Source organism: Callospermophilus lateralis, chromosome 11, assembly GCF_048772815.1.
Source record: "Callospermophilus lateralis isolate mCalLat2 chromosome 11, mCalLat2.hap1, whole genome shotgun sequence".
Taxonomy (NCBI): domain Eukaryota; kingdom Metazoa; phylum Chordata; class Mammalia; order Rodentia; family Sciuridae; genus Callospermophilus; species Callospermophilus lateralis.
The window spans coordinates 42233566-42247283 of NC_135315.1; the positions used below are offsets into that span (position 1 = coordinate 42233566).

The following is a 13718-nucleotide window of genomic DNA, read 5'->3' on the forward strand; positions in this document are numbered from 1 at the left end:
AGTGTGGCGGCGGAGGGCGGGGCCCATTTGCTGAGAGAGGCAGGAGCCAGCCGCGAGCCTTGGCAGTCAACTCGCTTTATTACTGGGGGCTCCAGATGGCGGGGCCCAGCCCCAAAGCACCCCGGAAGGCATCCCGCTTACTCCCTCAGGGGCACCTGGTTACGACTGCGCAGTCCTGGCCCACCTCCCGTCACGCACCTTACAGCAGTAGGCCCTGGTGTCAGACCCCTGGGTTCACCCGTTACTCCTTCTTACTAGCCGAGACCGTGAGTCCGTCCTTCGCTGGGGAACCTAATCCTGTTTCTGTAAAATGAAGGTAATTTAACTACCCAGCTAGATGGTTCAGTACTTCTCAGCTTTAGGCAGTGCATTAAATTACAAAATGCCTGGCCTGGCCCGAGAACTGAACAGAACCACTCAGGGTAGGGCCTGAGAAGCCGTTCCTGGCACATTACCTTCCACCCCTGAATCTGGGGCTACGGTCCCTCTCAGGAAGAAGTATTCATCCATTATTTCCTTCTATCAGGAAAAGAGCTGTCCTGGATACACTTAGAGAGAGGCTCCAGAAAGTAACCATAAAGGTAAAAGTGGAAAACCCCTCAGTGCCCAGGGCATGGGCTGGCACACCGCTGAGGTTTTCAGCGTCAGGAAGTGCCATGGAAAGCATCCAAGTGTGGGGGTTAGGAGACTTGGGGTTCAGGCTCACTTTTAACCTGAATTCGATGTGTAACCTTAGACAAGTCTGGTGAATTCCGAGGGCCAGGGAAAGGTTCAGAAACTGTGGGCTCCTCAGGATGGGGAGTGTTTGGAGAACATGGGGCCCCTGGGTTCTCAGGTTGGAGCTCTTCATCAGATTCATCATTCTCCCCAGGCCTAAGCCCTGCCAGCCTCATGCTGGCCTCCCACAGTCGCTGGGCTATCCTGTCATCTCGGGCAGCTGGGAGCACCTCCTCCACATGGCAGTTGGCAAAGTATCTTCCACTGAGGGGCTCGATGCCCTCTTGTAGAGCACAGTACAGGGGAGTCTGGGCACCTCCTTTGGGTGCCCGGAGTACCAGCCAAGCTAGTGGGCGCAGAAGTGGACACAGCCATCCAGGAACATGGCGCAGGAATAGTTCTGAGTTCACAGGTCCTGTGAGTAGAAAGTAAGGATGATGTAAGAGTAGTTAAACAGAGCTAGAAGGGAACTGGGGACAGAATCCCATTTCAGGGAAAACAGGGTAGTACCTACCAGGCATTCAGGGGCCCCCAGGTGAGTTCACTCAGTTCCCAATAGGACACCTCCTTCTATCCATCCAAACTGCATATGCCCCTCTCCCAGATTTGGTCATGTTGTGTCTCCTGCCTCCCAGGCTATCTCTCTTAATAGCTCAAGCCCCATTCCCTTGTTTAACCAGCATTTATTAAGTACCTATGGTATATCAGGCACTGTTTTGGACATTAAGGATATGAAGTTTGGGCATCAGAGATAGGAAGTTTAAAAGCTTAATAAAAGTTTAATGAAGGCTAGTTATGAGTATGCTTATTATCACTATTATAACTACTAATATGCCTTAAGCAATGATTATTTAAAATGCAGTCTGGCAATATCAGTAGGGCAGCTCTTACTATCCAGGTATAACCTAGTCTCTCTCTCTCTCTCTTTTTTTTTTTTGCACCAGGGATTGAACCCAGGGGTTCTTAACCACTGAGCCATAGCCCCAGCCATGTCCCTTTTTTACATTTTGAGACATGTTCTTGTTAAGTTGCTGAGGCTGGCTTTCAACTCAGATCCTCCTGCCTCAGTTTCCCGAGTCAATTGGATTATAGGCGTGCATCACTATGCCCATATAACCTATTCTCTAAATCTATTGGTCAATTACCTCATCTAGAGTAAAAGTTAAATTGCTAAGGCTGGCTTTGAACTTTCGATTCTCCTGCCTCAGCCTCCTGAGACACTGGGATTATAGGCATGCATCACCATGCCTGGCTTTCTTTTCTTTCTTCTTCTTCTTCTTCTTTTTTTAAATTTCTTTTTGTAGCACTGGGGATTGACCCCAGGGGTGTTCTACCACTAAGCTATATCCCCAGCCATTTTTATTTTAAGGCAAGGTCCTGCTAAATTGCTGAGGCTGGCCTAGAACTTGCCAACATCCTCCTGCCTCAGCCTCCTCAGTCACTGGGATTATAGGTGTGTCTCGCTTCAAATGTCACATTGTCAGATGTCTTCATTGATTGCAATTGATAAAATAGGACCTTCCGGCATTCTATATTCCCCATACCCTTTTTTATTTTTCCCTATAGCTTTTTTTTTTTCTAGACATCAACAGATTTATTTAGGAAAGCAGATAAACATTCTTGGGAGAAATGTGGGCTTTCTCAAGGGACAACATCTTTTGGAATAAAGTAAGAAACACACATTCAAGGGAGAATGAAGCTATCCTGAGAGTGCAAAAGAAAATGTGGCCATCTTGATGGTGAGAAGCTTTTGGGGTAAAGCAGCAAATTCACATTGAAGGGACAATGTGACCCTCTCCATGTGGAGAGAGAGTTTTTTTTAACCCTTGGTGTGGGGTGTTAATATTTACAGAGGGGTGGTTGCTGGGGGCTGGACTGTAGGTGCAGTCAGGGGAGTCATACAATTTTGATTATCTAAAATGCAGTCTGGCAATATCAGTAGGGCAGCTCTTACTATCCAGGTATAACCTAGTCTCTCTCTCTCTCTCTCTTTTTTTTTTGGCACCAGGGATTGAACCCAGGTGTTCTTAACCACTGAGCCATAGCTTCTCCAGCATTTGATCTTTACCCCATGTCCTTTTTTGCAGGCAAGGTCAAGGGCAGGAGCCAAGGACATGGGGTGGGCTGATTATTGTGTTGCAGGTCTGTGGGGAGAGGAAGATAGGAATTTGGGGATACAGAAAAGGAAAGATAGATTGAGTCCCTGTGTTCAATCCCCAGTATTAAAAATTAAATAATTAAAAAATTTGGGGCTGGGGCTGTAGCTCAGTGGCAGAGCACTTGCTTACCATGTGTGAGGCACTGAGTTCAATCCCTACCACATAAAAATAAATAAAATAAAGGCATGCTGTCTATCTACAACCACACACACACACACACACACACACACAAAATTTAAATTTAAAAATAAATTTAAATTTATTTTTAAAATTTAAAAAATTAAAAATAGAATGAATAGGATGAATTTATGTACAGTTATACTACTCCCTTTCCCTATAGTATTTTATCACCCACCTGCCATTGGCATGTGTCCCTACCACTGAGTTATACCCCAGCCCAATGTCTGTGTTTTGTTCACTGTTATATTCCCAGTGTCATGAATAATGCCTGATACGTAGCAGCAGGTACTTAGTAAATGCTCCTTGAATGAATGAGGAAGTTATTATTAGCTATCATAAGCATCACGTTATGCTCAGTTTAATCAGTATCAGTGCCCCGGTGGGGTAAGATCCCAGGTCTTATTCTTGTCACACGCTATCCAGCAGTCAGCATCAGTGCTTGAGGCATGACAGGAAGAACCCACCTGGGGAGAGCCTAGTTCCATGATTAGCAAGGAAGAGGTCTCCTCCTTGAACTATGCTTCTTTCCTGCTCTGAGATTCTGTGATTCAGTGGGAGGTTAGGGAAGTTCAGGATGGGGCCAATGAAGGGAGAAGGGGAAATAGCAAAGAGCTAGGCCTTACCTGGGTGGGCTGCATAGCAGGTGACACCAGTGCCCTCAAGCTGGGTGGCGAGCTCTCGGGCAAACAGTACATTGGCCAGCTTACTGTCGGCATATGCCCGCAGCTCCTGCTGCCAGCCCACCACTGGGCGGTCCAGGCGTGTGAAGTCAAGGTGTCCACGCCGGTGGGCAGCTGAGGATACCACCACCACACGGCTAGGGGCGCATGTCTTCAGGCGAGGGAGCAGCAGATGTGTCAGCAGGAAGGGGCCAATGTGGTTCACCCGCAGCAACAAATTAAAGGTTTCTCGGGTTCGGCCACAGGAACTGATCCCTGGGGTAGGGGCTAGGTGTGAGTAGCTGCTCCAGAAGGAGCCTGGCAGGCCTCAGCATCCCAGTCTGTGAGATGGAAATAGGGGCAACCTTCCCATGTGCCTACTGGCCCCTGGCAGGGCCCAACTGGAGGGGCAACTGCCCCTGGCCACCCCCCCAAGCCCCTACAGGGCCTGCAGCCCCTCACCGGCATTGTGGATGAGGATGTCCAGCCGTGGCTCAGACCTCAGGAAGGCAGTGGCAAAGGCCCGCACCGAGGCGAGACTGGCCAAGTCCAAGGCCATGAAGATGATCTCATTGTTCCCACTCTCCTGTGGAGTGGCAAGGGCTCGGATTGTCACCAGGCACTTCCCTCCTTTTCCCTTTCCCCAGGCACCTAATTCTAAGAGTCCATCTCCTGTTACTATTGAAATCTGCCCTTATGTATCACAGTGTAATGGAGCTGGGGATACAGCTCAGTTGGTAGAGTGTTTGCCTCGCATGCACAAGGCTCTGGGTTCAATCCCTAGCACCACACACACACAAAAAAAGTAAAAGCAACTTGTATTAAAGTGTAATAGATAATGGATTCAAATCCTGACTGCCTCTTACTAAAGTGTGACCTTTGGCAAGATACTTAAATCTTTCTGGGCCTCAGTTTTCTCACTTTAAAATGGGAATAATAATAATAATAATACCTATTCCATATAATTGTTGTGAAGATTAAATAAGTTAACATTTGTAAAATACCCACAGTCAGTATTGTGTAGGTATTTGCTAGTATGTCCCCTTTCCCCATTATCACTTACCCTAAAATCTGTAACAGACTTTTCATTGTTTTTTTTATTACCCACTCTCCCACCACACAGTCACAAAGGTTTCATTTCAAAAGGCCACTTTTCTGTCAGAGCCTACGAGATCTGTTTATTGATCTCAGCTGCCCATCCTAAAAGTTCAAACTCCTCAATGTAATGTGTAAGGGCTCTAGAAACCGGCCCTGGCTCAGAGCCCCTTCATGTTGCCTCTTCCTCAAAGGCTGTGCTTCAGCCTCATTAAATCTCTCTCTCTCTCTTTTTTTCCAGTTTCTCAAATGATACTCTAGCTTCAGGGCCCAATTTGCATATGTGGTTCCCCTGCCATTCCCTTTCCTACTGCTCTTCATTAACCTAACCCCCACTAATCCTAAAACATCTTAGATGAGCAATTTCTTCCTTTACAGGAAGGCTCCCCAACAACTTAGTTGTGGTCTCCTTCCTTTTCTAACCAGAGCACTGCCCCCTCTTCCATACTTAATGAACTGAGCAGCTCTTTCAGGAACTGGATCCCTCGAGCCTGGTTCCCTGTCCCATCTGCTCCGGCTTTCCCTCACCTGACGGAGGTCGAAGGCGGCTGCCTCCCCGCGCTCCCGGCTGCGGCAGGCCAGCACCACGCGCGCTCCCCTGCGCGCCAGCTCCAGGGCCGTCATCTTCCCGATGCCGCTGTTGGATCCTGCAGGCGGCGGGCGGGAGCCAGCTGAGCCCCGCGGGCTGCCGCCCCGCAGCGGCGGCCTCCCACCACCCGCACGCCGCACTCATCCCGGCACTCACCCGTGACCACGGCCGTGCGGCCGCGCAGACTGCCGATGCCACCGCACGGCGGGGCCTTCACTAGGTTATAGTAGATTAGCACATAGGCGCCCAGCACCAGCCCGGCGCCTAGCAGCAGTGTCTCCATTCCGACCGCGCCGCCGACTCCTGCCAGGCTCCGCTCCACCCCAAACGCTGCCCTGAAGCTGCGGCCCTTCCTGGCCTGGGCCTGGAAGAGAACACCGCGCGCCTCAGCGGAGGCAGCTGGAGGCTGGGCAAGGGTGTGTGTGCGTGCGTGTGCGCGTGGCCCTGCGAGCGCCCCCTAGGCGTGCGTCTGCGTCCTTTGGCGGTGTGCCTTTGTGAACACCTTGGAGCTGCTTTCATACATCTGGGCTCGGGGAGCGCCCCCTAGGCGTGCGTCTGCGTCCTTTGGCGGTATGCCTTTGTGAACACCTTGGAGCTGCTTTCATACATCTGGGCCCGGGGAGCGCCCCCTAGGTGTGTGCCCGCCAGCGCCAAGGGAGTGCCCGTTAGAGATATACAAGCATCTGCAACGTCTGTGGGTGTGTGAATGACTAATATGTGTGTATATGCTCAAGGGCCTTGGGGTCACCCTTCAGTTGTGTGGGTGCTTCTGGATCCTGTGAAATACTTCGTGGGCGTCTGTGCCCATTCAGGCAGAGTCCCTCCAGGCCTGTGCATGCATCTGCAATCTCCACCAACGCTGTTTGAATGAGCATCTGTTTACTCTAGGTGTGAATATGTAGCAGAGTCCCTCCCTTCTAGAGACATGAATGGGCTGTCTTTGAGAGCCCAACTACACGCCTTTTCCTTCAATGAACAGATCATTCAATGTCTCATCCACACATTCAGCCTATCGAATTCTTCCCTATCCTTCCCACACAGCCCAGAAAGGGAACAGTACTCAAGGTGGCACTAGCAGTTGACTGCCAGGATTCACTCAATCATTTTTCGATATTCCCCTACCCCAAACCACTTCTGAAGGGAAGCAAAAAGATAGTAAAACATGTTACTGCTCTTCAGGAGATGTCTCTGGACTAGTTCTCACAGAGGGTAGAAACACTAAGACACTAAAGATGGTAAAGGTGGGCAGGGACATCTAGGCAGGTATGCAGGTATGGGTAAGGGCACTCCTGGCCAGGTAATTTGGCAGGACCTTGTCTGAGAAAGCCATTATGATTTAGCACCTTATGTTTGGCACTTACAGTATACCAAAATCTCAGGGAGGGTCCCCTCTCAGGGAGAAGACAGGCAGGAAACATAATTTGAAGTATACTGAGCAAAATATAAAGCTTCTGTCCTTAGAGTTCAAGAAGCCCATTGTAACAGGAGGGGTGCAGTGGCAGAGCCAAAACTAGATGGGAACAAGGACAGACTTGAGTCCAGAGATCACCTGCACTTTGGACTCAGTACAATTACATATGTTGTGTTTGTTCTCTAACCCCCGGGGGGGGGGGGGGGACACACACTAATACACAGATAGGCACCACCTACTCATTCAGTGCTGGAATGCACAGGTGTCCTTGAGGAGACTGTCCTCAGGAAGACCTTCCTGGGGAGTCTCTCACTAAGGTCTGTAGAAGGACAGAAAGATTTGCTTTCATGAGGGGTCCCCAAGGCTTTAGAATTAAGATAATTAGCAGACTTGCCTTCTGATGGGAACAACAGTTGTCAAGTTGGGATCATATGCCACATAGAAGTGGCATAGCAGACTCTACAGACCAAATTCTATATTAGGGTTCTCCAAAGAAATGACACTCCCTTAGCAGATGCACTCCTACCCTTCCTTTGCCCTCCACCCCACTTAGGCTCATTCTTTTCCAACATCACCCCTCTCTCCTAGGCTTCTCTTGGGGGAGTATCTGAGGAATAGACCTATTCTAAGGGTCCCCTATATATTGGGCCCAGATCTCAGGGAGGGTCCCCTCTAAGGGAGATAACAGGTAGGACAGACAGGCAGAAAACATAATTTGAAATATTTTTGTTTTTTTATATACAGAATACAGGAAAGTTTCTGTAAAGTCTAAAACATTACAATTACTATGTACATTGGTACTAGTTGTGGGGGTGGGAGGAGAGGAGGGAGCCAGGGGTGGGAGGAAAAGGAGAGAAGTGGCAAGAGAACAAAAAAAAGGAGACAAAACAGGTTTACGACAAAAACATTTTTGCTACAATAGACAATTTGAGAAAACGCTCTACCACATGTAGTACTGTACACAGTTTTTAAAAACATTGAAAAAAATGTCATCACTAGATGTATTTACACAAAATCCAAATACACTTTTCCTTATTTGAAATAAAATAGATGGACAGCCAGAAAAAGAATTCATTTCTCATTTGTCCATAATACACAGTAGCTACCTGTAGTGCAACCGCTGCAGAAAGGGAAAATAACTTGGAGGGTGGGAACCATGGAAAGAGGGTGGGTAGCGATCTTTATATTAAATAAAACAATGATATTGTATAGATTTTGCTGTATGAAAACTGTATTTTTTCTTTTAATATAAAACTATTGTCACTGCCACAAAATAGAACAAGTTTCTGATTATTTTACAACGGCGGGCGAGGGGGAGGGAGCAGGAAGTGGGGGAAGGGTTTGTATTGGAGGAAGTGTCCAGACCATGGATCTTCCCCTCCCTGCCCACGCTGTTCCTCAGCTCGGGTCTGCCGCTTTCCCATGAAATGTTGAGTACAAATATATGTGCAAATGCCCCCTAGAACTTGAGAAAAGAAAAAGGATTTTTAAAAAAGTCAAAAGGTTTTCTTCATTTCATGCAAAGATTGTAGTTGAAGGGTTTCTGGTAGAGTATAGAAAACACCCGGGCTTGGTTTGTGTACATTTTTGCATTGCAGGAGTCTTGGGTGGGTATATAGGCTGGTGGCAGGGTAGTCACCAGCCCTAGGGAACGGAGTTGGAGCGCAGCACAGGACCCTGGTGGGGCTTGAGAGACAACTTCTCAGCCAAGACCCCATCCTGCAGCAGGCTGGCATCGCCTTTGGGCTGTTTGGTCGCAAACTCAGTGATGCTGAAGACAAACTGCAGGCAGCCCAGCTTGATGTAGCTGCCATGGTGCAGTAAGGCCGTGCCCTCCCAGCCGGCCCCACTGCCCCCAATCAAGCTTGAGCTGCTGGCTTTGCAATTGCAGGGTCTCCGCGGTGGCCCCTGGGCCTGGGAACTCATCATGGCTGCCTCTTCACTTGGCTCTTCATCCTGTTTCTGGTGGCGGCGGCGCCCTGGGAAAAAGGGGGATGGTCACAGGAGAGGTACACTGAACAGCTGTCTCATCTGGGCTTTATGCCAGGATTGGGCCCCCACATCTCCCCATTCCAACTGCTACATGACTAGGGGTGAGGGATACTCAGAAAGGGCTGGAGAAGTCTGAAGTATCCAAAGAGGTCTGTATACACATGTGGGTGCTCAGCACTTGCTTCTCCGTGGCCTTCCCTGGGCCCACCAGCAAGGAGAGCTTGGCCACTAGGACTAGGAAGGCAAGAGACTGAAGGTCACTGGCAGCATGGCAGAACCACTGTGAATGGGGCCTTAGCTTTGTGGCCACAGGCCTCTGCTCCAACTTACTGATGACACTCTGCACTTTGGCAACAATACTGCTTGGGGGGGTTGGCGGGGTCTTCTCAGAGAAGTCACATGAATACAGCACATTGTCCACTGTTGTCCCATGCTCACTGTAGTTTAACAGCTCATAATGTTTGGTATTCTGAGGAGGAGGGAAGATAGATGTATGGTCAGCTGTGTGGGGCCTGTGACTAAGGGGAGAGAGAGAACATATATATGGAGGCCATACTGCTCTACTGAGGGAATTCTCATATTTTTCCCTAGTCACTGCCCCAGCCTTTCAGAATGGGGCTCAAGACTCACCTTGGGAAAGTCTGCCTTCCTAATGACCCATACTCCCTTACTCTCCCACTATTCCTTTCCTCTGCCTCCTCAGCACTGGCTCCTGTTGGTAAGATATTCATCACGATGATCTCATAGGGACACATCCACAGAGCTTGCCTTTCTTCTGTTACTCCCTTCCCCTACACCTATGAGTAACTTCAGCAGAAATGATAACCCTGCTCCTGGAAGCTGGTAGCCATGGTAGGATGCTTTTTTACACCAAGATTTCTCCAGGAATGACAGGGAAGAAAAGGACTCCCAACCCTCTTCCCTTCTTCTCAGGGCATTGAACCAAAACCCAGTACCAGGGAAAGGCCTCAGGTTCCCTCCCACCCCATCGCCACCCCTCACCTCATCGTAGAATATGCAGGCATGTTTCCCGGACACGTAGTTACAGTGACCATAGTTTGTAAGGCACACATCCATGTCAGCTCCTGAAAGGTGACAGAAGTAGAGGAAAAGGAAGGCAGAAAACAGATTATAAGGTGTATGTGTGGGGAATGTGGAAGAGATGAGGGAGGGAGGGGGAGAGATTCGCATTTTACAGGTAAGCTATGTCCCAGCTTCATTTATTTATCTATTAATTCATTCTTATTTATTTATTTAGGATACGAGGATTAAACCAGGGGCACTCAACCACTGAGCCATACCCCCAGCCCTATTTTATATTTTATTTAGAGACAGGATCTCACTGAGTTGCTTGGTGTCTCGCATTTTTCTCCGAGGCTGCCTTTGAACTCATGATCTTCCTGCCTTAGCCTCCTGAGCTGCTGTGATTACAGGTATGTGCTACAGCACCCAGCTCTTTTTATTTTTTGAGATGGGGTCTAAGTTGCTGAGACTGGCTTTGAACTCGTGATTTTCCTGCCTCAGCCTCTCAAGTCACTGGGATTACAGGTGTGTTCCACACTTTGTGTTTTTGGACAAAAGCTAATGTCTTTTCCAAAATCCTGCTCAACAATAACTGCTTAGGACTGAGACTACTCAGAACCTGAGTTACTAGAGGATGGGATACTTCCATGAAACATAACATGGAGGTGCAGAGCCTTAAAAAAAAATAAAAAATAAAAAAAAAAAAAAAAAATAAAAAAAAAATAATAATCATCATCATATCTCAGGAAATTTGTAGGCTGAGAGTGAATCTGTACTTCTGTACCAGATGCAAGGCTAACTGAAGACTTAGTGTGAGCCTATCATTTTTCAAAGACACCCAGGGACAGGCATTTGCCCTCTGCTTGCATCTTTCCTGGCAGAGTTTCAGATGACTGAGTAGTAGTCAGAGCTAATTCCCATCCCTGATAAGGCCACAATGGGGACAGACAAAGAAAAAGGGACAAACACAGAGAGAAGCACCTGATTATTTTGTTTCCTAAGTCACTCTTGTCTGGATACCTACTGGGTTACCATCAACTCTGGAAAAAGGTTTCCATCACCCCTTTCTAGCTTGTTGGTAAGAGTGTTAGGACTGAATAGATCCAGTGCCTCTCCCGCTTCCAGGCTGGCTTACCTGTCCCGATGTAGAGGGTTCGATAGCACATGTTCACAGCTCCTCCCAACCCTAAGAGGGGGTAGAACACAGCTCGGGCCTGTACTTCCTTTCTTTGCACTGCAAGACAAACAAGGATAGGGTCACTCAGAAACTCAGAACCTGTGACCCAAACATGAATAAAACCTGGACTTTTGGCTTGTGGCCTAGAGAAAGTCCCAGTGAATGATTCATGTTTCCAAACACATTGAACACTTAGGATAAAGTATTCCTTCCCAATTCACATCATTTCCAACATGGGATAAGGACCATCTTTGAAAATGGTCACAGAATTTGAGAATATTAGTACTATAAGCTTCTGGGCTGCTGGTTAGCTAATCAGGGACATTCCAGATTATATTAAAGGGAAAACATGGAAAAATGGAAGCATAAACCAGTATTTCTCAAGTTTTAATGTGCATATGAATCACCTGTGGATTTTGTCCAAAAGTAGATTCTGGGTTAAGGGTACAGTTCAGTGGTAGAGTGCTGGCCTAGGGTTCAATCAGAGGAAGAGGGAGAGGGAGTGGAAGAGGAAGGAAGGAAGACAGGAAGGGTAAGTACATATTCTGACTCAGTAGGTCTGGGATGTGGACCTTCAATTTGCCCTTTTTTCGGTTGTAATGCTGGGGATTGAACCCAAGGGCATTCTACCACTGAGCCACACTCCCCAGCCTTTCAAAAAATTAAAAAAATTTTCAGACAAGGTCTTGCTAAGTTTCTGAGGCTGGGCTGGGGTTATAGCTTAGTGGTAGAGCATACTGGGTGAGGCACTGGGTTTGATCCTCAGCACCACATTAAAAAGAAAAAATATATATATATATATAAAAGTTTCCAAAGTTGGTCTAGAACTTGTGATCCTCCTGACTCAAGTGTCTTGAATTGCTGGGATTACAACTGTGCTTAGAATTTACAGTTTGTTTTTTAAATTTTTTTTTCTTTTAGTTGTAGATATTTTTATGTGGTGCTGGGGCTCGAACCCAGTGCCTCATGCATGTTAGGCAACCTCTCTGCCACTGAGCCACAACCTCAGCCCCTACAATTTACAGTTTTATGGTCTCATGAGATGCTGATGCTGCTGGTCTGGGGACCACACTTTGAAGCAGCAAGGCATTAATGTTCAGAGATAAACAAGCAGAGTTATCACTTGAGAATTTCTAGGAGGCTTGCTCACTGTTATCCTATTTCTTACCTTGAACTCAAAAGTTCCCTCTTGGGAAACCTTTCTAACTCAAATATTAGGAAGCAACTGAACAGACAGAATACAACATATACCCCTAAGAAGTGGTCTCTGTTTTGCTGTGTTTCAAAGTAGACTGGTATGAAAGAGTGACTTCCCTAAGTCTGACTTGGGTAAGTGACTCCCCCAAGCTGTGGTTGTCATCTCATTCCTGCTCTGATAAAAAACATACGGTGTTTTAACCAAAGGTACGCAAGGAGATTTTGACTATCAAAAGCTGATTCTCTGGGGAGGCAAGATAGTTAATCATAAGATCTGATGGTGTGGTAGCAGGCATGTGCATGCACACCTTCTGTGTGGTGCCCTCCGGAAGTCAGCGGATGTGTCCCAACACTGCCCGGTGAAGCCTGGACCCGGGAGGGGAAAAGCTGATGTATTCTCTGCAAGGCCAGAAACTTGATCAGCTTCTCGTCCAGCATATTTATCTCGATTTCTATCAATCAAAGAGAAAGGTTAAAAAACAGCTGAGATGGAAATGTAATGTGGAAGTTGTAAAGGTCATGCAAATAGTTCAACATTTCTGAAATCCAGATGAGTGATTTTTGCTCAAACAGAATAGAGTACAGAGTGGTACAAGGCTCCAGAGCTGGGCATCTCACTTGCCATTCACAGTGAGAGTGCCCCAGTGTAGCCTGTGAAGTTGCCTTCTATAGTAAGGTGGATTATTTCAAGCCAAGTGTCCTAAAAGGCCAGAGCAAAGCAGACTAATTTGCCTGTTTATGGGGAGGGTCTGGATATCTGATAGACTTGAATTTTCAACCCTTTATTCACAGAGATCAAGATTTGTCCCTGTTCTCCTTGACTTTATAGAGTTTCCTACAGATGAGGCCCCTCCTCTGGGAGTGAGGCTCCCAGTTTTGTTCTATAAGTCCAGGTGATCTGCCTAAAGATCTTTTTCTTTCTTATCAATTAAGCATAGCTGTTTTCCCTTCATCTTGGATTATGTGTTATGTGCAAATATAGAACACAGAGACAGGAGAAGAAGCCTTCTTTTTCTTTCTTTTTTCTTTTTTTTCTTTTCCAGTGCTGGGGATTGAACTTAGAGGCACTCAAGAAGCCTTCTTTTTTACCCTACTCTTCTACCCAAATGGTACTCGTCTTCCCCATGATCCTAGCTCTCTGAGATGTGTCAATTCTTCTTCTCCCTTTGAGATGAGCTAAATTTTGCCTGCAACTTTACCACAGCAGCTGACTCACTCACCTCCATTGACATCCATAAATGCTCGAAGTGAGTTGGTGAGGTCCACCATGGCAGTAGAGTTGGCTGGGAAAGAGGGTACGGTTAAAGCGCTTCCTATGGATAACGTGCCGGGGCTGACCTTGCCATCTGGGGACGGAGCAGGAAGACTGTTACTTACGTCGCCTGAGGGAAACCCACCGGTCCAATCCCCCACAGCTGAGACAGGTCTGGATTTCGGACCCAAGGTGATGTTCCCTTCTTGATTCTCAACCCATAGGCTCTGGAACTCCTAGAGCTAAAAACGTGTGGTGAGGAAGGGC

General features: G+C 47.4%; 2 protein-coding genes across 7 annotated transcripts in view; both read right to left on the reverse strand.

Moving 5' to 3' along the window:
• Positions 1 to 59: 59 nt before the first annotated feature.
• On the reverse strand, positions 60 to 5793 carry Dhrs13 (dehydrogenase/reductase 13). Its single transcript, XM_076869247.1, has 5 exons — positions 5556 to 5793; positions 5339 to 5457; positions 4178 to 4301; positions 3680 to 3991; positions 60 to 1132 (listed from the first exon to the last, which is right to left on the reverse strand). Exons 1-5 carry the CDS (start codon positions 5680 to 5682, stop codon positions 681 to 683), a joined length of 1134 nt encoding a protein of 377 aa, XP_076725362.1. The 5' UTR covers positions 5683 to 5793; the 3' UTR covers positions 60 to 680.
• A 1727-nt stretch (positions 5794 to 7520) lies between these two features.
• Phf12 (PHD finger protein 12) overlaps positions 7521 to 13718 on the reverse strand; it is a 44402-nt gene continuing 38204 nt past the window's right edge. Inside the window, exons 10-15 of one of the 6 annotated variants that reach the window (XM_076869157.1) lie at positions 13420 to 13545; positions 12508 to 12651; positions 10961 to 11059; positions 9805 to 9887; positions 9133 to 9271; positions 7521 to 8789 (exon numbers count right to left, since the gene is read on the reverse strand). In XM_076869157.1, the coding sequence (XP_076725272.1) occupies positions 8455 to 8789; positions 9133 to 9271; positions 9805 to 9887; positions 10961 to 11059; positions 12508 to 12651; positions 13420 to 13545 (926 nt within the window). In that variant the 3' untranslated portion in view covers positions 7521 to 8454. Of the gene's footprint in view, positions 8790 to 9132; positions 9272 to 9804; positions 9888 to 10960; positions 11060 to 12507; positions 12652 to 13419; positions 13694 to 13718 lie in introns of those variants that run through there. The other 5 variants (XM_076869162.1, XM_076869159.1, XM_076869158.1 and 2 more) reach the window with 5 other exon arrangements.

Excerpts from the sequence above, each read along its gene's own strand:
- Dhrs13 (XM_076869247.1), bottom strand. The coding sequence starts at position 5,682 with ATGGAGACACTGCTGCTAGGCGCCGGGCTGGTGCTGGGCGCCTATGTG. Across the intron at positions 5,458-5,555 it reads CCGCACGGCCGTGGTCACGG|GATCCAACAGCGGCATCGGG; the intron begins GTGAGTGCCGGG and ends CGCCGCCTGCAG. Across the intron at positions 3,992-4,177 it reads CATCCTCATCCACAATGCCG|GGATCAGTTCCTGTGGCCGA; the intron begins GTGAGGGGCTGC and ends CCCCTACCCCAG.